Source organism: Pocillopora damicornis, chromosome 9 (genome assembly GCF_964200805.1).
Source record: "Pocillopora damicornis chromosome 9, jaPocDami1.2, whole genome shotgun sequence".
In the NCBI taxonomy this organism is placed as follows: Eukaryota; Metazoa; Cnidaria; class Anthozoa; order Scleractinia; family Pocilloporidae; genus Pocillopora; species Pocillopora damicornis.
Window position 1 is genome coordinate 675513 of NC_142678.1, and position 19327 is coordinate 694839.

Genomic DNA, 19327 nt, shown 5'->3' on the forward strand with positions numbered 1-19327 from the left:
CGTTTATTTACCGAAGTGGAAGTGAATAATGATGTATACCGTTTCCACCAACAATGTGGTAAATAATTACTTAAGCATACAATACACAAGCACCATAAAACTAGTTTATTTCTGCTAATATTTAGGCCGTTCCAGACGTTTAGTGAGTAAAACAAAGCGCGATAATGGTAAACGACGCGATAGAAGTGGAGAAGTGAAAAGACGAGAGAGGTTTGGGTCGGTAGCGTGATGAACATGTTCTCTGTACGACCCGACCCAAGCCTCCCTGGATTTTTGGTATGCCGCTACTTTCGCGCCGTTTCAAACGATTATTTCGCACGGATTTCAAACCATTTTACTTGCTAAACGCTAAGAACAAGGCCAGGGAAGAAGAACCACTGGAATAATCTCGTGAGGGGGGGGGGGGGGGGGAAAGGGAGGAGGGGGAAGAATAGCCAAGGAGCATGTTTCTGTAGCTATGATCAAAAGCAATTTGTACCTTGACCTCACGCAACTTGTCCATGAATTTTCCGTGTTTTTCAGCCAGTAACTTGACAGCGTCTCTCTCCTTTGTTCGACTGACGGGAGAACCTTTGTCCAAAGCACTGAGAAGTTGCTACAACAGCAAAGGAAAAACAAAGGTTATCTCTGTGTCTGAGTTAACCTTTAAACTCCCATAAGTGACCAAAACAGAATTTCTCTTTACATACCCATACAATATCAAACAGAAAAGTGATGGGAATAAAGAAAAATAGCAGTAAGGGGATTATTAGTTGATCAAATACAAAGTTCTCGAACTAACGTCATAAAAATTGTATGGCAGACAGAAAGGAAGGAGGTCCTGGGATTGAAAGGGTATAACAATTATGAGACTATGCTTTTGATATCCAAAAGCCTTAATCTTTCAAAAAAATGTATTGCTTTACTTGCTTATGTACCTCGGAATCATCGATCTCAAAGAGATAACGAGAGTCATCTTTCTCCTTCTTGTTTTCTGAAGCAGCGCTGCTGTCTGTTTCCATTTTTTCTTCTTTACTATCCTCAGGGACAGCGGTCTTCTGTCGCTGAGCATGTGCAAGAATTTCTTTACCTAATTGGTTGTCGGCAGACCGAAGGAACGATGTCACCGAAGGAAGCATGCTGAATGTACTGGAGGGTGTTACAGGCCTCTCGCATGCAGACACAGCTAGGAGAAGCTAAAAAAAAAAGGAACAGTACATGTATATAGCTTGAGGCGACCAGCAATATTACTACTCTTCCTGGATTGGATGCTAGGACGCAGGTTACCCAACCTTCCGCAAAAATTTGGGAACAAAGTCAGTACATGGGCAACTGTTCACCTACCTCACCCCTAACTCGAGAACATTCAACTGATAACAAGTTGGGTCAGGGGAGGGGTAGGCGCGCGGGTGCTCAGATACTGATATTGACCAAAAAGATGTCTGATCTCCCTGACATTTCACCGATATCGTCTATAATCCAGGATGGAGAAAGAGGCACTGTGAGAGACAGAGTCTTGCCTCAGAACACAACAAAATGAACCGAACAGAGCTCGATGATCGACATCTTTTTCTTTTCATTACCAACAGTCCATTTCCTACCTCGATACATTGTTTAATCCAGAAGTGATGACCCATTGCTTCCCAGTTCTGTTGGAGAAAAAGTGAAAATGCGCTGTTAGCGTTTAAGTACAACAAAGTGTTTCAACTACAACACAGAAAGCGTCGAGCATCAATTCTACCTGAGAACAGAAGACATAAAGCAGTCGATCATACAGCTTCTTCTTCATGGTTTTATCAAAAACCTGTCACAAATAACAATAACCAATGTTTATTCAAGTGTTTCAACTAGAAAGTTAAAGCGATACACTCTCTCGCTTATTGTCATTAAGGCACCGGTCCACATTTATCCCCGAGAGAGGGGGGGGGGGAGTGTGGAAGAGAGGGAGGGGGCCCAGAGAATTTTGGTTCTGTCACAATAAAATTTCCCCCTGAGGCTCTATAGTATTCTAATGATCCCCCTCCCCCTCCCCCTCCGTTCCCCCCCTCCCAAAAAAAAAAATCCGTCCCCCCCAGCAATAAATAATGACCGGTTTGACCGGACCCTAAAATTAAAATCATTGTTAGACTTGTTCATCACTCGCTTTTTATAACAAGTAACACTGAAATAAAAAAAGAAATCAAAGTGCTCTGTGAGCAAACTCGTGAACTGACACATGATTTTTTAGGTTATGTTTAATGTTATCTGGTTTAGGGAATTTTGTGGTTGATTGTTACATCTAGAGTACGAGCAGTAGTTCAGTGTTCGCTAATGTAGCAAAGAAACAAAGTAACGTTGGGATAAGAAGGCATTACAATTGAAATGATCATGCTATTACATTTGACAAGGTGGATGATGTCATGTGTTTTAAACGTCTATCATTTTTGTTTCTGGTTCAAAAGAAAAGGTTGGAAGTAAATGTGGGTGAAAAGTGAAATTTACTGTCTTTCGTTGTAAATATTAGAAAATCAAGGCAATACTGTCTTAATGAAAACATTAACGATTCCCTCTTTATCAAATGAGACAAACGGGAACGAGTTTTGAGTGATATAACTAAGCCAAGACTGCCACCGTCATTTTGGATCTCCGCCTGGGTAGATTTAAGTCACGTGCTAGGCAACGTATGATCAATAACAAGATAGAATTTCATTTCAGGCCTATTTATCAATTTTGTGGTGTATAACTTTCGCATTTTAGTACGTTGTTTGTATGTTGAATCTTCAAATTGTCTTGAAACTTAAAAGAAAATTGTTCTTTAAAAATTCACTGAAAATCGGTAGCTAAAATTGTTTGTTTAGGTGTTATCTGATTTTCGTGTTAACTTGTTATTTCGTCAGTCGCCGGCATCTTTCGTTGCTTCTCACAGGAAAAACACACGCGACGAAACGTAATGATCAATTTTGTCCTCAATCTCACGCTATAACAGAAAAAGCTTTTGAACATCTGTAAACTCCGAGCGCTTCGCAGTAAGTGATATTTTCAATGAATCTTCGGATTGTTTTCAAGTTCAAGGACTGTAAATTACAATTTTATGAAAAACGAAGGTTGTTCTGTTATTTCAGTGTGAATCCTTGCATGCCTGCCAGTCGCTGGCGCCGCTTGTTGAAACTAAAACGAAAAAAAAAACTCTTTTAAGATTATCATTGGCTTCTTTTTCACCCCACCACTATTCTTAGCAACAAAGGTCGCCATTTCGTCTGTTTATTGCTCGCCAAAAACTATAAAATGCACTCAAAAGCCTAAAATCTAAAAAAAGTTTACAGGAATCGACCAATCGAGCGAGCGAGCGAATGCTATTCCCCACATCGTATCTATAACTCGCTCTTGCGCATGCGCGCAATTCACGAGTTAAAAATGGTGTTTTTATGTCACGCGAGATTCTGCTTCTCGACATAACATAAAATGTAACGCAGCAGGGACGAGAATTTTAATGTTGAGGTGGGAGGGAGGGGTAGGGGCTGATTATGTAAACACTTTACCTCCATAAATCTTGACCGGATCTGTGGTTGGATACACCGCAATCCTGACAGGAATGCAGGCTCAAGTTTTGAAGCCAGTTCGGTGCTAACTAAAGTCTCATCTCTGCAACAGAGAAAGAAATAAATCTCAAAAGGCAGAATATTTACAAAGAAATGGTAGCTATCAGAGACTAGTGAGATCTCAGCAAGATTTATCGTCTTCCTACCTATAGACGTAATTAACAAGCTCTAAAAACTGCGCTTGGAGTTCAAAATCCTCTGGGAATCTCTTCTCGTAATTAGCCATCATACGCACCAGTAGCAAGGACTTCTCTCTTAGAGTGGGCAACCGCTGAATCGTCATTTGCGTCTAAAATGAAGCATAGACCTTAAGTATAAAGTAAAATTACAAGAGAAATGTTTCGTAATGTCATTTTGCGAGTTTACCATTTTGGTCTTTATCCAGTCTTCTACAAACTTCGTGATGGCGCGAAGAAGTTTTGAATCCTGAAAGAAAAAATATGTGTGGATTAAAAGTAGCTATGTTTACATCAAGGTTTTACAGGAGAGTAGGATGCTACAGGCAAGAATTTCTTTAACAGAGGGAAATTCTTCATGACATGTAACTCCTTGATTTCACTCTGACACAATTTGACAATCTACGAGGGTTAGCAAGATTCGAAAAAATTCAAAATAATTGATGTACTTACGGGTGATTTTTCAATCAGTGTCGTGAGAATGATAAAGAACAGTTTTCTAATCTCGGCGCTCATAACTCCGAGTCGGCCACGGATCAACTCCAGACACAGAATCAACATATCACTTGCACCTAAGAAGGCAGAAGACAACAAACGAAATTACGTTGGCCAAACCATAGATAAGTCTGTACTCGAGCCATGTGGCTCATTCAGCCGAGGCTTATTTCAGTTTCCCTAACCCTTTAACCCCTTAGAGTGATAGCACCAAATTTCTCCTTACAATATCATCCCCGAATCACAAATTTAGGTTACGAGAATAAAGGAAATGATCACCAACTAAAAAAAGCTCTTGATTGTTAAAGAAATTCATCTTGTCAGCCCCTTAAGAAATGTATAGAGCATAGTATGGAGAGTTTGCATACTGATGTTATGACGCCGGTACCAGTTTATTCTACTAGGCGGAGAGGGTGGCGAAAGGTACCGTGAGAGTAAAGTGTCATGCCCAAGAACACAACACAATGACCAGGCCAGGTCTCGAACCCAGACCCCTCGCCCCAGAGTCCAGCGCAGTAACCATAAGGGCAGGGCGTCCCCTACGACGAAACCATAACACTCCCCCCTCCCTCCCAACAATTTATTTAAAAATATCTCAGTGAGAGGAATAAACTTTTTCTAACAAAAAAATACCTGTGCTTTCTCCGAGCACAGCATTAATATGATCCTTGTGCATTCGCTGCAATGCTTTGAAAAACTGAGTCATCAACCTAAAGGAAAATGCAAACGAAATAGCGAAGAATATAATTTAAGCAATCAGGGAAAAAAAAACAAAAAAACTGAATATTACTAGATGAAGAGAACGCGGTCTTACAATAGGTGCAAACAAAATGAATTTAAAGTGCATCTGGTCATGAAAATACATAAGATACGAAAAAGTTTCTTGTAGCTAGCTGGGCAATCAAATAAATGTAACCTTACCGATCAATGTATGAAGGATTGTTCATACAAGCTGCTTTCAACATCATCAAAGGCCCGTAGAAAATAGATGTTGCTCCATTGGCCGACCTAAAACGTGCACAACAAAAATGATCCATAAAGTTACAACACACGGTTCACAGAAATGATGTACGGTTTTAAATTTTCCGACAGGAAAAACATGAATACCTCTCGTAGTTTGTGAGGCCGTCAAATATTACTTTGCCGACGTTTCCGTACAAGGTTTCTAATTCATCATATTTTGAAGTTGCTGCACCTAAAGAGGAAATTCCATACTTAGGTTAAGTTACTAACGCACTTTTTAAGAAAATAGCATGTGAATCAAACACTGAAGAGATAAAAAAAGGGCTACATATTTACTTGATTCCAAGGGAAACAACGTCATCAATCTGGCGAGAAGAGTGTGAATGGCACGTATAACCTACAGAGAAAAACATACAACACTTATTGTAATTTGTGCGCAGAACTGAACACATCAAATAGTGTTCAACATCTTTTGCTAATCTTAGCAGTATGCAGGAAGCGTGTCATATGAACTTCGTAATAGACCTCGCTCACCGTAGAGTCTCTGTGGCTCAGTGGTAGAGCATCGGAACGCGCAATTTACGTTCCCATATATGTTCTCTGTTACACAAAATCGTTACATTCGCTAGTCGAGTTTTTTTGACACACACGAAGAATACTGAAGTGCGCACAAAATCTCGTGACCCAGCAGAGTAACTTTAAAATGCCTTCGGTTACAATTAAGTACAGGAAACAAAAATAGGCCTGCATTGCGTAAAATGGGTGGTGCTGTCAAGGCCGTGATGCACGCTTGTCTCTTCATGTTTAACAGAGTGCTATATTACCTAACTTAAACTGTGTAATATTCCACATTAAATGCATACAATCAAAGTTAATTTGAATTTCTTATATCCCACTCCCTTCACCATTTCCCGTTCATCGTTCCTCGTTTTTCGTTTCCCTTGGCATAATTTCACTCCTTATCCCAACTCCCTGTCTTCACAAAATGATTTACAAACGCGCTGCGGATCTGTGTATTTACGAAAACCCACTCACCAACTCACCTGTTCATCTACCCAATAACCCTTTGTACGCACACGTGCGTACAATCGCTCAATCACTTACCCCTACATTCAAGATGACAAAATAGGTTGAACAATTTACAGTACACTTTTATTACAAAAGCAGAAATTGAAAACAAGCACCTTTGTGTTCTGGCAAGTCATACAGGTAGCAATTCCTCTTTGAAGAGGTTTAAACAGAGTCAGGATGGTTTGCTGCGGCTGAAAGGAACAGCAAAGAAAAATTAAACGACTTCATTGAAAAGTAATGAGCAATAAGGAAACAGCCAATCACTGGATAGAAATCTGTTTCTATGACATCTGGTCGCTTATCAACAAATGGCTGATATTCAGAACATGGTGCTATCCTAAAACATACAAATATTTTCCACTTACCAAGACTGACAGTAGATAAGTTAATATCTCAATAGCTGTGCACACGTTAGCATAATTGGCGGCAGGCGTTTGATCCTAAAAGATTAAAAGAAGATCAGTACTGAAAACGTACATACAAAAAAAAAAATTTTCGAAAACCAGGTAAAAGATCCCAGCAAACAAAGGCGTAATGATTCAAAGAACATATCACGGTACGTACCACAGTAACTAAAATTTTGTCTAACCATCCAACCCGCAGATCAGTACCTACAACAAAGGAAAACGGTTCATATTTTTTTCCTTCATGGTAATCGAATTCTATATGCTTCACCCTATTTTCAACAAAAATCTTAGGTTTAAATCCTGTCACTCGACCTTGATCTTTTTTCAGCTTCTTGTCAATTAAAATTTTCCTGCTTCATCTCTTGTCATATAAGCTTAACATATATACAATTTTTTTTTGTATATAATCCCCCTCGTGTCACTCAAACTGTATAGGATCCACCTCTTGTCACTCAAACTGTATAGGATCCACCTCTTGTCACTCAAACTGTACAGGCTCCACCCCTTGTCACTCAAACTGTACAGGCTCCACCCCCTTGTCACTCACCTGGCCACACATCTGGTTTCAATGCAGTTTTCAGGAGGACTACACATCGGCGGGAAAGAGTTTCACCAGGGGATCCCATAGTAGTCGATGGTTCATTCACCTAGGACGACAACCGAACTCACATATAAACTCACATGTAAACAATAACTCAGAAATTGCTTTTAGCCATTCTCCGAGTTAAAAACTACATTAAATCAGCTTACGAACTAAGAGTATGGCTATAAACCCTGGACGGGATGCTAGTTCATAAAAGGCCCTCTTCACCCTTTCTCCTCCCCCCCCCCCTTAAATTTCCCTGGCAGTTTCCTGGTTCACCTGCACAGACTCACTGTTTTACCTGGCAAGCTATCCTAAGAAGGAAGTTGACAACAGCATCAGCGTGGTGCTTCTCCAGTGGAGATTTGATTTGACTCTCCTGAAATGCTACTCTTGAGGCCGTGCTCTAAACACGATACAACAGACATCACATGATTGAATTTTATGAAATAACCGATTCTTAACCCAATCCCAATAACTGAGAGTCATTTGACCTGGAAACACGAAACTACTACCTTAATGTTCAAACGAAATGTAGCCACAGTTCTATCAAAAATTTTGAAAAATGGAATCAATAATGCAGCTATTGCGCTTTTTGACAGAGGGTAGATAAACCCTACGTGAAAACTACATCCAATTAGAATGGGTCAATGAGAACTCTAAACACACAAATGCAATCAGTTGCAAGCGCGGGAAAGTGCGAGTGACCAAGACGTCAATGGTTCACGTTTTGAATCTGATTGGTTGAATAGGTGGCGCGAGTTTCTAGACCAATCAAAGAGTGTAGTGTAGTAAAACCAAAGGAATCAAGAATTATTATCGACGTTCGATAGACAATTGCTATAACCAAACGAGAACAGAGCAACATTTTGCTAACCTGGGACATGGATCTCGTTCTTTTTGTTTCTTGACTAGGAGTATCTTCAGAAGGTCGCTTAACACCTCCCACCTATAAAAGAAAAAGAAAACAAATTAATACAGAAACTCAGAGTATTACTCACCAGAGGTCAAAAAGCTACGACAAAATCAAATGTTTCTGATTGTAACCCTACCTGTGAAGCTGTTGTAGTGTATGAACTAGAAGATTCCGTCGTCTGCTGAAACAGCAAAACGTTAAAATAAGTAAAAAAAAAAAAAAAGGTTTTCTGTAGTGAGCTGTTAGTTCGGCAGAGTATATGGCTTCAATCAGTTTTCGAAACACGAGATAAACAAGCATATTTCTGCTAACACTATGCAACAGTGGCAGGTCCAGGGGCAGGGTCCAGGGGGTTCAAAGACCTCCCCCCACCCCTCTTATCAGAACTGTGGGTATTTTTACAACTTGTCTGTAACCAAGATTCTTGCTACAACACGATCGAATTTAACTACTAAACTTGAAGTATCTGTAATTAATTTACCATAAAATATTCCGTACATTAAATGGGCTGTAGTGTAAAAAAAAAGTGTGTGTTTTCTTAAAAAACCGCTACAACATACTACCTCGCTACAACATGGTATACCTCTGAAGTTGTCGTTTGTTCCTGGTCATCTTTAATTCGTTGCAATTCCCATTTTAAGATCACTTCTGCCAGATCCACAGCAAGTTTACGATGTTCAATAGACGCCTAAACACATCAACAAAATATTTGGGACTTTTTTGTGCTTTAATATAAGAATTTTTGACTGATTGTCGTAAATAAAACGCCAGGAAATACGAATACAGTCAGCCATGTGAAGTTAATACCGATATTCGCAAAGGGCGCCCAGCGCGAGAGAACGTTGCTGACGACTTCAAAATTACATCGCCATCTTGGAAAGCGTCCAACCAATCAAAGAGTGCATAAGAAAAAGAAAAAAGGAATTTTCTAGAACTGGAAATGTGCACTCTGTTAGTGCTAAGGTTAAGTTAATTTTCTTTTCTCAAAACTGAGGAATATAATTTAGCAAAGGTATCATATTATCGAGATTTTCTTTACTTACACTAGTGGTAAATCCTAGCCTCTGCATAGCGCTAACCATGTGTTGAATCAGATGGATTCTTACAGGATAGTACACCCGATAATGACGAACCAATAATGTCCTGTTGGAAAACATATTCCATAATGTTTTTGGAGTCAGACTACACTACTACTCCATAAGCTAATGTATGTTTTCCTTTGTTCAGTTATTTTTTCTTTTAACGGACTAGAGAGTTTAAAAGATTTTTTCCTCCTCTCTCCAAACTGCGACTTTTCAGGTGTCCTACTAATATTTCACTCTACTAAAACGCCAGTATGGCGGCATACGACAGGTTGTTTACACAATTTTAACTACTCCACTGCAATTCTTTAAGAGTATTGCACGCTAGATCGTGTTTCCCTTCCAATCTTCTCACACGGGCGCACCTCTCGCACGCTTCCCTCTTAAAATTTTCATAAGAAGAGAGAGGACTGGGAAGGAGTCAGAGACTGCAGTATACTTCTACCAATTAAGACCAATTAAGACCATAAGAACATCGACAGGATGTTCAAATAACTTGAACTAGACACAAGAGATTTTGAACGTACAGCATGTGAACCAACTGGGCCACAGTGTGACCTTCTTCCACGATGATTTTCTTCGTCCAGTGAGTCAGCATCGCCTAAAAAGGAACAAAACCCTTGTATTAGGGTACAATCTACCCAGAAAATAAAATTCGATATTAGATCGATGAACAATTGAGGCACCTTCTGATTCTCAAACTATTTATTAACTGTAGGAGGCGCGATTGCATGGTGGTTAGCCCGGAAGGTCAGGTTTCAAGTCCAGACGAACTCATTGCGATTATGGGCAAGACACTTTATTTCATAGGGCCTTCCCCCCCCCCCCTTAATTATATAAGGGTAAGGGTAAACAGGCACAGAAACCTAAAAAATTACTTAGGGCGGGGGGACAGGCGGAGACCTCGCGATATTTAGGGGAAACGGTAATATTCCTTATCGCTTTGTCCAACCTGGCCAAGCTCCGGTCAAATCGACTCCACCCTATTTTCCTCTAGAACAAAATCAAATCTGTAAATAACGCCTTACGTTTCCATCTTCCATTCTTGCTGGCATGGCAGGCGTCAAAATGTCCAAAGCCTGTCTCACAACACCGCGAGCCTCGACTGCATGAGCTTTCAATAAGCTGTGAAAAACCTGACAGGACAGTAAATGTGATCATTAGAAATATTCACCTCTTTCTGGGTTGTCCTCTGAAACGGTTTAAAATTCGACATTTCATCTCGTTTATCACTGCGTGGCGTTGTACGATAAATCTATTTTTCCCTTTCTCTTGCTACAACCCTACCTAAATCAACTCTGTACAGAGGTGTTCACAATATTTTCTCACTTCTTATTGTTTCAGTTCCGACACAAGAGCCTCCCTGTACTAAGAGCATGCCAACTTGTGTCAGTGTTTTAAAACACACTGTATTACTATTTCTGAATGAAATTGGATCCAAAGTTCTTTGAATCCTCATCCTGCCCACAAGCCACGCCCTTGTGCCTTTTGGCGATCTCTTAACAGTCCTTAACTTTGACAATGTAGTGCTCCTTTTCTTTTGGTATACTCATGCTGTACCTGTAAGACGATTCTCTTGTGGATAGCAAACTTGGCAATGATGTGGGCCAGTAGTAAATGACCATGGTACTTTGTGGATGGGTCCTAAAACAAATAGAAACTCCGTTAAATAACGATCCAGAAAGTTAACAAAAATTAAAGAACGGCAGAAACGTGATTGTGACGGAAGAGAATTTACTTAATTTCCATACGCGAATATAAGTTTTTCTATAGATCCCGTAAGGAGAAAAACCACTGCGACATTAAATTATTAGTAAATATCGCGCGATAATGTTATCTTACCACACACTGTTTTGGCAAAAGACAGGGCCAAGCAAATGTCATCAAACGACGTAATTTAATACCTTGCCGCCTAAAACAAACGGGAAAAAGTAATTTACAAACCACTTTTGGCTTGGTAAGAATTTCACGATACATATTTATCAATGTGGAATGTTTACATCAGATTAAAGATCAAGGTCCAATGAGAGAATCCTGGATTACGGTACAGTAATAACTACGCACAAAGGAAGAGGGAGAACCGCCCAGCGGACGACACTTAAAAACACAAAAAGGACTTTTAAAGGCGTTATCAATTACTTAATAGTTTTTACTCTTGGAATAATCTCGCATCTGTCAAAAAAGGAGTTTTCTCTCTCAAAAATAATACGCAAATTTTTTTATTTTAAATTTGAATGATTTTTCGGTAGCTCCCTAGGACGCGATTACTACATAAAACACAATTTGTTTTCTTTAAGTCATGCAAATAAAACATTGTTTCAAAGTCACTTCACCCACTTGTTTGCTGCGTCATGTATGTGTTGTGAGGCGTGCTCTACCAGCAACGCTGAGAACTGTAGCAACAAAATACGAACTGCATCCTGCAATCACAAAGAAACAGATACTACAATTGTCATGGGTTCTAAAATATGCCAGTGATCCAAGAATGTAAATCCTCAACACTTAAAACTTTATTTTTGTCATCGAAACCTGCCAATAGTCGTGTGGTCTGATCGACCGGGTGAGAGTACTCTTGAAGAAGATATCTGAAAACCCTTTCGTACCAAACAAATTTGTTCTGTCATCAAAACACGTCCAGGGCTCGGGCCCAGGGCTCGAGCCCAGACCTCTCGTCACGGAGTTCAGCGCGCTGCAAGTCAGGCCACCGCGCCTCCCAGACTGAGCTATAAGCGACTGTCTATCAAAATCAAAATGGATTACTTTTAGTGATAATATTAAAGTTCTACTTACAGATGTTCCAAAGGGATTATCAGGATCCACAACTTTACACACAAACACGCTGATAACATTTTCATTGCTGTCCTGTTCAGGGCTGGGGGGTCCACCTATCAGACCGTCACCCTCCCCCCGCTCAAACGACACTTGAAACATGGGAATCAACACATACTGCAAGGCCTAAGGAAAAAATAGAACAAGTATATCGAAGTGAGTTACCAGTGTACAACGATTAAACCTTAACTTATAAAAGAAGGTAATTGGTAGACCAGACAGAATTTTTATTCAGATGAGAGATACGGCAAGTATGAGAGATGCAGGCATGCGAGATTCTATCTCGCATAATACCTTGCGTCAACATCACGTCACTACCATTTCACGCCCTGTCCACGTGCAACAGCGCCTACAGCCAAAATTGACAGCGTTTATGCCTTGCGTCAAATATAAAACCGGAAAAAACAGCCCTTGGAGCGATTGGCGTAAGAGGCCTCGCTAACACTTTACCAGAGCACGAGAAGGGACACACAGTGAACGTTTTAAGAATGGCTTGAGCCGCCGATTGCTAGAAATCAAACCTAGTTAGGGCGTTCAGGTTTAGCTAACTAAGTTTATTGTAAAGAGCACCTTGGCTTTAAGTTCCTGAGGAAAATTCTGATCATGAAACAGTTCCACAAATTTGAAGAAAACAATTCTCTTTTGTTCCACCGTGTAACCCTGGTGAAAAAGGGGTAAAAATAAGAAAACAAAAATAAATAAATAGGTGAATAAATCATTTAAAACAAATAAACCTTTTGATCAAAAGACCACACCATTCACTTCAATTGCAACAATACTCATAACAAGCAAGAGGTTATGGCTGTGCTCTTTGTGAGTCTTAGATCATCACAGAATTATTTGGTTTTCTTAACCTAAGTTGCTAACGTTTAGCTCTTCGCCAGAGGGGCTAACGCTTACAGGTTACCTCCGAACACATTGGAATGACTCCCAGGCAGGAATCTCTTCTGCCTCTAACACTAAGACACACTTATAAACATTCATTTCTCCCGAAAGGAAGCGGAAGTAAACTTTACTTACCTTGGCTACTGTTTCATCTAGAAATTTTCTCAGAAAATGGAAGTCAGGAACATGACGAATGGTGAACACACGAAGTAACTGGAAGAGTAATTCCACCTCCGATGGTTTATGCCTAAAATGGAGGAGACCAAGAACATTGTTTGGTTTATAGAGAAAGAAGAAAGAAGAAAGACCTTCATCCAGAAACACGACATAAACGTAACTCCGACTTACTTGATGTAGTTCAATAAACATTTTGCTAACAGCTTTGGTTCTCTCCAGCGATGAATTGGTGTTCCATCCTGGAAGGAAAAAAAGAGAAAACGAAAATTACACAATGTTGAAAACACAGACTTTCAGTTCCAAAGAGCTCCATAGAAAAACATATCCTTACCTTTTTGAGCCTGTCCTGAAAACTATTAGATACCCATATTCCTCGTAAATGGCCAATCTATCAGTGCAAAGAGAATTTTTATTACAACTTTTTCAAGAATTTCGCACAAAATTTCAAAACCTTTAAAAAATATGTCAACACAACATGTGGTCAGAGCAATGCACATGTTGTAGCACTCACCAAAACAGGGTGTTCTGGAAGCCATGAATCGTTAAACTTCACCATCAACCTGGTTGATTAAAGTTGTTGAGAGATTAAGATTCAATCACCTTAGCGAGAACCCAAATGAAGGGGAAAAAACAAAACTTGTCAAACCTGATGATCTTAATGCCTTGGTTTTGTAACTCCATCTTGTTCTGAAGAGCTGAAACTTGATCCTCTGAGGGCTGATAAGAAGAGAGCATTGCATGAACGACTTAGTAAAAGAGAATTTATTATCTCAGATTTGGAATTTTTTCCTATCACGTCGAGGAGCCTCTTGGAAGGATCGCATATTATTTCCAAGAACACTTGTTTACAAACGATGTCTCAGTGAATTCAGTGAGGGAAACCTACCTGAGGAATACTGAAAGTACTGTTAACTAGTTTTAAGGAGTGTGCCTCTAAAGTCTGTCTCAAAGGTTTGGAGATATCTTGGCTAAGGATGTACTGTGAAGAGAGAGAGATAACACCACCAGTAAAGAAATGAACAACGCAGGTGAGCTGCAATTAACCTTTACATCCTAATATTAGTCTTTATATTCTCCATACTGTTCTCTATACATTTCCTACGATACTGACAAGGAGAATTTGTTTAACAATCAAGAGCTTCTTTAGTTGGTGATCTTTTCCTTTATTTTCGTGACCATAATGTCATTCAGGGGTGATATTGTAAGGTGAAATTGGATGCTACTCACTCTTCAGAGGTTAAGGTGTTAGATATACCACCTTAAGCTGCGATGAGACGGGAGCAGTAACGGTCCGCATCACAGAGCTTCATTCTCTTAGTTTTATCCTGATATTTTCCCGACGGAAAGGACACCCATCTGTTGAAATTTTGCTGGAAATGAAAGTTACTTACCATCAACAGACGGTTCATTTGGGATCCTGCAAGTTGCAACAAGAAATAATCCACGGTCTGGATAGGATAGCGAACCAAGAACTTCAACAGTGGCTTTCTCAACGGGCTTCCAATCTAAACAGTGTCAACAAATAACCCAAATAAATATGTTCAAATCGGTTATCATTCAACCGTCTACAAGATTATTTATCGATAAGCGGCTTTGTGTTTAAATCGGCTGCAGAAGGGAGTCATGGACTTATCACATAAATCAAACCGTTGAAAGTAATCCGGGATTGCTTTCGTTTATCTTAATTTTGCTCTGTGACTGGTCCAGAAAACCCGCACCATCCTCTCAACCAATCAGATGCAAAACAAAAGACAATCCGGGCTTGACCATTCGCTTTTTCCCGCGCTTCAAGCAGTTTGTTTGATTTCACTCTAAGGTATCATTGGCTAATGATAATGTTAACCTTTGACTGGTCACTGGGATTATTTTGGCTTTGGTGTTTTGACCCTCATTGCAAACGGCTCTAAAACCAATTATTGTTAACCTCCATCAGAAGAGCTTTCTCTGCCTTCAGCACCAAGGTAACGAGATGTTCAATCAGCTTCGATGACGCAGCAGGAATTAAGTAGAACATGTTGATGATCGAAGCACAGATTTTCAATTCTTGAGCAAACTGGCAAGAAAAAAAAATTAAAGAAATATCATGCGTAGATCACTTTAAAACACGAGAGTCCTACGAGAAGAGTTTTGTTCCGCGGGTTAACGAAGCTTGTTGCTCTGCCATTCCACTAACCCGCAGTTATTTCTTTGCTTTCAAACTTCTTTCAGGGAAACAAAAATCACATCAAAATTTTCCCCGCTCCCAACTACACGTTGCTTCGTGGCTCAATTGGTGGTAGGGCCTGACTAAAATCCAAGAAGCACCGGTTCCAGCCCGGGTGAGCCTGCGCTTTTATCAGGCATATTTCCTGCAATTTCTTCAATTACAATCCACCTGTTGGATTCAGTTCGTTTCGTGAGCTGCGCGTCGGTAAGGAATCGGATTTTTCCGATCACTGCCCGAAAGCGATTCTCAAGAGACATGACAACACTTGCAGCTTACATTTGAGTGGTATTGGTCACGCCATAGATACGCATGCTTTAACGACGCACAATTTAACACGTTACTCAAATGAAGGCTTTTCTACTTAAACTCACTTACATCTTCAGGAGTGTGGTTTGTTTTTCCAGCCGCTTGCTGCGCCTGCGTTGTACCAGTTGTGACGACATCAATCCACTTTCTTAAGTGAGACTAGTAAAGAAGGACGTACAATTAGCAAAGTGTTTAAACATGTTAGAGCCATTTTCTACGGCTGCCAAGAAGAACTCTTGCCGCTGTCTGTTGAGCCTGCAAGCAGGTCCTGGTGTTAGGGTTTCGCCTCATAGCCCCTTTTAGGGCACAGCCGCCTATTACACCATCGGCAGCCGGTTATGTAAAAAGTTACTGAAAACCCTGAAATAAAACTTACCAAGAGCTGCTCACAGAGCTTCTCGTTAAAACTGGCTGGAAAGAGCTCCATCAAATGAGATAATCGCTGAAAGAATACAAAGTTTTGGGAAAGTATAGCCATTAAACTTTTTTTTTTTTTTTTAATATAAATGTTTAACTTCTCTTCAAACTTTTAGCTCATTTTGACGCAAAAAGGTTCGAAAATTAGTCTTAAAATTCCATCCACATTCTCTCCTCCTGACCGTCTGAAAACAAAAAACCGCCCATAATCGAATGAAACGGTCGAAATCAAGACTTACCCGCCTGAAATGGGACACACCCGTCCAATATGAAACACAACCGCCTGAAATGATACACACTCGCCTGAATTGGGACACACCAGCCCGAAATGGGACACACCCGTCCAATATGGAACACACCCGCCAGAAATAAGACACACCCACCTAAAATGGGACACACCCGCCCGAAATGGGACACACCCGCCTGAAATAGGACACACTAACTGAAATGGGACATACACGCCTGAAATGGAACACGCCCGTTCCATACGGGACACACACGCCTGAAATGGGACGCACCCGTCCGAAATCCTACAGCATTGTCAAATATTTTTTAACATTTACATGTTTTGACTTAAGAAATGTAGTTTAATACGGTTCTTATCTAACCTGTATAAGCTGTAAGTTTAAACTCCTGTAGTCTCCTAACTTGAGTAACAGAGGTCTTATGCTCATATGGACCTGCTCCATGTCTACTTGAGTTCCTGCCATGAACTGGAAAAACACAAACATCTGTTTGATCAGTTTGTCAAGTAGTCCCGAATGTATACATTAGCCTTTTAAGCCCTAATATCAGTATTCATATTCTTCAAACTGTTCTCTGTGCATTCCCCAAGGCACTGACAAGGAGAATTTGTTTGACAATCAAGAACTTTACTACTCAGTGATTTATCAGCTAGATTGTTTACTTTCAAGTAAGAAATAAAAATGAACTAATGCACCGATGCACATTCTCAAGCAACAATAACAAATGCACAATATAAGAGAAACGAAGCTATGAAGAAGCAATTGCTCAAAAACGCCAGCTACGTACACTTCGTTTTTCGTGACAAAGAATACTACCTTCTTCATAGAATCCTTAGCAGCTTCTTGTATTTCTGTCACAGGAGAGTTCAACGCCTACATGTACAAAATACATCTATTAGCCAGGAGATCTCTTTGAGAAGTGAAGTGCTTCCGTTTGTTGCATGTGAAACTGTACACAAATAAACAATTCCGCGCAAGTCAAAAAGGTTGGCTCACTTAGGATCATTTTTTAACAAAACAAAATTCTAAAATGCTTAAATATATATTTGTTCCCTTCACTACAACTCTAGCCACAAAAAACACAGAAGTTTTCTTTGACAATGTTACAAGAAATGATTGAAGGTGTCAGCTTTACAGGTCCGTAAATTGTTTACCTTGTACAACACAGTGAAGATTTTATCCTTCGCTTGAACGATGTAATGGCAAGCGGTTAGGGCATCTGTAAAATTTGTAAGGAATGAGAGTTAAACCTTATTGTGATAATCTCTTGCCTTAATGAGATGGCGACAATCTTACCTACACAAATCCTTTTTTACAATCGCGTTCCAATAATGTCAAGTCAAGCCTTGCGGAAACACTGTTTGTGTCTAAAACGTCCGTCAGTGATCTAACTCAAAGAGCAGTACTGCTCGAAACTAAGTAACTCCCTTCTTGCGATAGAAGGTTTGTCTCGGGAGATATGCTTCTCGTCCCAAGAAGATGAAAATTTTAACTCGCAAGAAGGTAAAAACGTCTAAGTATATCCTGCTTTCCGTGAAGTCATTCTGAAACAATACATCATGTCCACTACCAAAGAAAGCCTGCTTGTGTTGACTAGGTAAGAACTCAATATGTAGAAAAGAGGCGTGCCTATAAATGTGAGTCAATGAACTTACTCAGAGCACTTTTCCTAAGAGGAGTCAGGGACTGGACTGCCTTATAACAAGGCAGTTTGGAAAGTTGCGTGTCATCTGCTTCACACAGAGAAAGAAGCTGAGAGAAAACGAAAAAAAACCCAGCATTTTCAGCTTGCTTCCTGAGTAAGAGTAAAATCAATGTTTATGTACATTCTAGTCCCTTGAAAGGACATTTAAGGTACTGTAATACCACCGTTCGTGGTAAACAACTGTGTAATCCGTTAGAAATAAGATGAACAACTTTGAAATGAGACGGAGGCGTCCGACTTTGGACGGAAAGAAGCGCCTAAAATCAGACAAAAACCATTCGAAATAAGACCGAATGTCTACAACTGGACGGAACTGTGCAAAAACATATGACACGAGAAACCATCTGACAAAGAAACCGTCCGACATGAGACCGAACCGTCGGAAATCAGACGGAACCGACTGAAATCAGAAAAAACGGTCCGACATGAGACGAAACCGTCTCAAATCAGACGAAACGGTCCGACATGGGATGGAACCGTCTAAAATCGGACGAAACCACTCGAAATGAGACGAAAACGTCTGAAATCAAATATAAACTCAACATTGATGTATAATCGTACCTCTTGAAAGAATATCTTATGTTCCATAATGCTTAAGTCCATGGTGAACAAACGAGGATTCAGCGTCGTACAAAACGTGTTACCATCCTGCAAAGGGAAAAATGCGGAAAGATAAAATTTTGAAGAACAAATGAGATACATTTGTCTAAGGAAAAAGATAAAACTCGGACTACGTACAAATAATAATGGAAACTGTCATACCATTAATGCAATCTGAGTGTTGACTGGCTGGTGACGCAGAAGATGTTTCTGAGAATGACAGAAAAAGACACTCTTCTTAATAAGCTTTCACGGTAATTAAACAGTTTTCGATTAAGTGCCGAAAGTAATCTGCAATTGCGTTGGTTTTCACCCCACGCTGCTCAATGATTGGTCTTTAAAGCTCGAGTTAATTCTAAACCAATCAGATGCAAGACTAACTCTGATCGCAACTTGGACACCCGCGTTTTCCCGCGCTTTAGACAGTTTGCTCGTTTCAGTTTGAGTTCTCGTTGGCTCCTTTAAAAATTTTCCTTCACTCTGATTGTTCGTCTTTATTACTTTGGTTTTGTTCATATATCAATCATTAGAATGCGCTCTGTTCATTGGCTACATTTTAACCATGTGTTACTTTGATGAATCCTACCTTTGGTGGAATCATGTCTTCCAGAATCTACAAACAAAAATCAAAAAGAAAAAATTACCGGACAAAAAAAAAGAAACACTTTTTCGATCAACTAGGTCGCCTAGATTGACGTTTCTAATGC

At 40.0% G+C, this 19327-nt stretch overlaps 1 protein-coding gene across 2 annotated transcripts in view; it reads right to left on the reverse strand.

Annotated features, from left to right (window-relative positions):
• LOC113685710 (transformation/transcription domain-associated protein) overlaps window positions 1–19327 on the reverse strand; it is a 71986-nt gene that overhangs the window by 33268 nt on the left and 19391 nt on the right. The window contains exons 44-88 of one of the 2 annotated variants that reach the window (XM_089181859.1): window positions 19207–19233; window positions 18783–18830; window positions 18582–18668; window positions 17971–18067; window positions 17470–17534; window positions 17132–17188; window positions 16679–16783; window positions 16030–16095; window positions 15723–15812; window positions 15066–15194; window positions 14533–14646; window positions 14028–14120; window positions 13788–13858; window positions 13653–13701; window positions 13473–13529; window positions 13313–13380; window positions 13100–13211; window positions 12650–12739; window positions 12041–12205; window positions 11588–11670; window positions 11093–11162; window positions 10811–10894; window positions 10279–10386; window positions 9778–9851; window positions 9212–9311; window positions 8752–8856; window positions 8305–8346; window positions 8130–8201; window positions 7554–7658; window positions 7217–7316; window positions 6827–6873; window positions 6628–6702; window positions 6376–6453; window positions 5528–5588; window positions 5336–5423; window positions 5150–5236; window positions 4862–4938; window positions 4187–4305; window positions 3924–3983; window positions 3704–3846; window positions 3498–3600; window positions 1721–1783; window positions 1581–1628; window positions 918–1175; window positions 479–595 (exon numbers count right to left, since the gene is read on the reverse strand). In XM_089181859.1, the coding sequence (XP_089037985.1) occupies window positions 479–595; window positions 918–1175; window positions 1581–1628; window positions 1721–1783; window positions 3498–3600; window positions 3704–3846; window positions 3924–3983; window positions 4187–4305; window positions 4862–4938; window positions 5150–5236; window positions 5336–5423; window positions 5528–5588; window positions 6376–6453; window positions 6628–6702; window positions 6827–6873; window positions 7217–7316; window positions 7554–7658; window positions 8130–8201; window positions 8305–8346; window positions 8752–8856; window positions 9212–9311; window positions 9778–9851; window positions 10279–10386; window positions 10811–10894; window positions 11093–11162; window positions 11588–11670; window positions 12041–12205; window positions 12650–12739; window positions 13100–13211; window positions 13313–13380; window positions 13473–13529; window positions 13653–13701; window positions 13788–13858; window positions 14028–14120; window positions 14533–14646; window positions 15066–15194; window positions 15723–15812; window positions 16030–16095; window positions 16679–16783; window positions 17132–17188; window positions 17470–17534; window positions 17971–18067; window positions 18582–18668; window positions 18783–18830; window positions 19207–19233 (3957 nt within the window). Of the gene's footprint in view, window positions 1–478; window positions 596–917; window positions 1176–1580; window positions 1629–1720; window positions 1784–3497; window positions 3601–3703; window positions 3847–3923; window positions 3984–4186; window positions 4306–4861; window positions 4939–5149; window positions 5237–5335; window positions 5424–5527; window positions 5589–6375; window positions 6454–6627; window positions 6703–6826; window positions 6874–7216; window positions 7317–7553; window positions 7659–8129; window positions 8202–8304; window positions 8350–8751; window positions 8857–9211; window positions 9312–9777; window positions 9852–10278; window positions 10387–10810; window positions 10895–11092; window positions 11163–11587; window positions 11671–12040; window positions 12206–12649; window positions 12740–13099; window positions 13212–13312; window positions 13381–13472; window positions 13530–13652; window positions 13702–13787; window positions 13859–14027; window positions 14121–14532; window positions 14647–15065; window positions 15195–15722; window positions 15813–16029; window positions 16096–16678; window positions 16784–17131; window positions 17189–17469; window positions 17535–17970; window positions 18068–18581; window positions 18669–18782; window positions 18831–19206; window positions 19234–19327 lie in introns of both variants that reach the window. The other variant, XM_089181858.1, reaches the window with a different exon arrangement.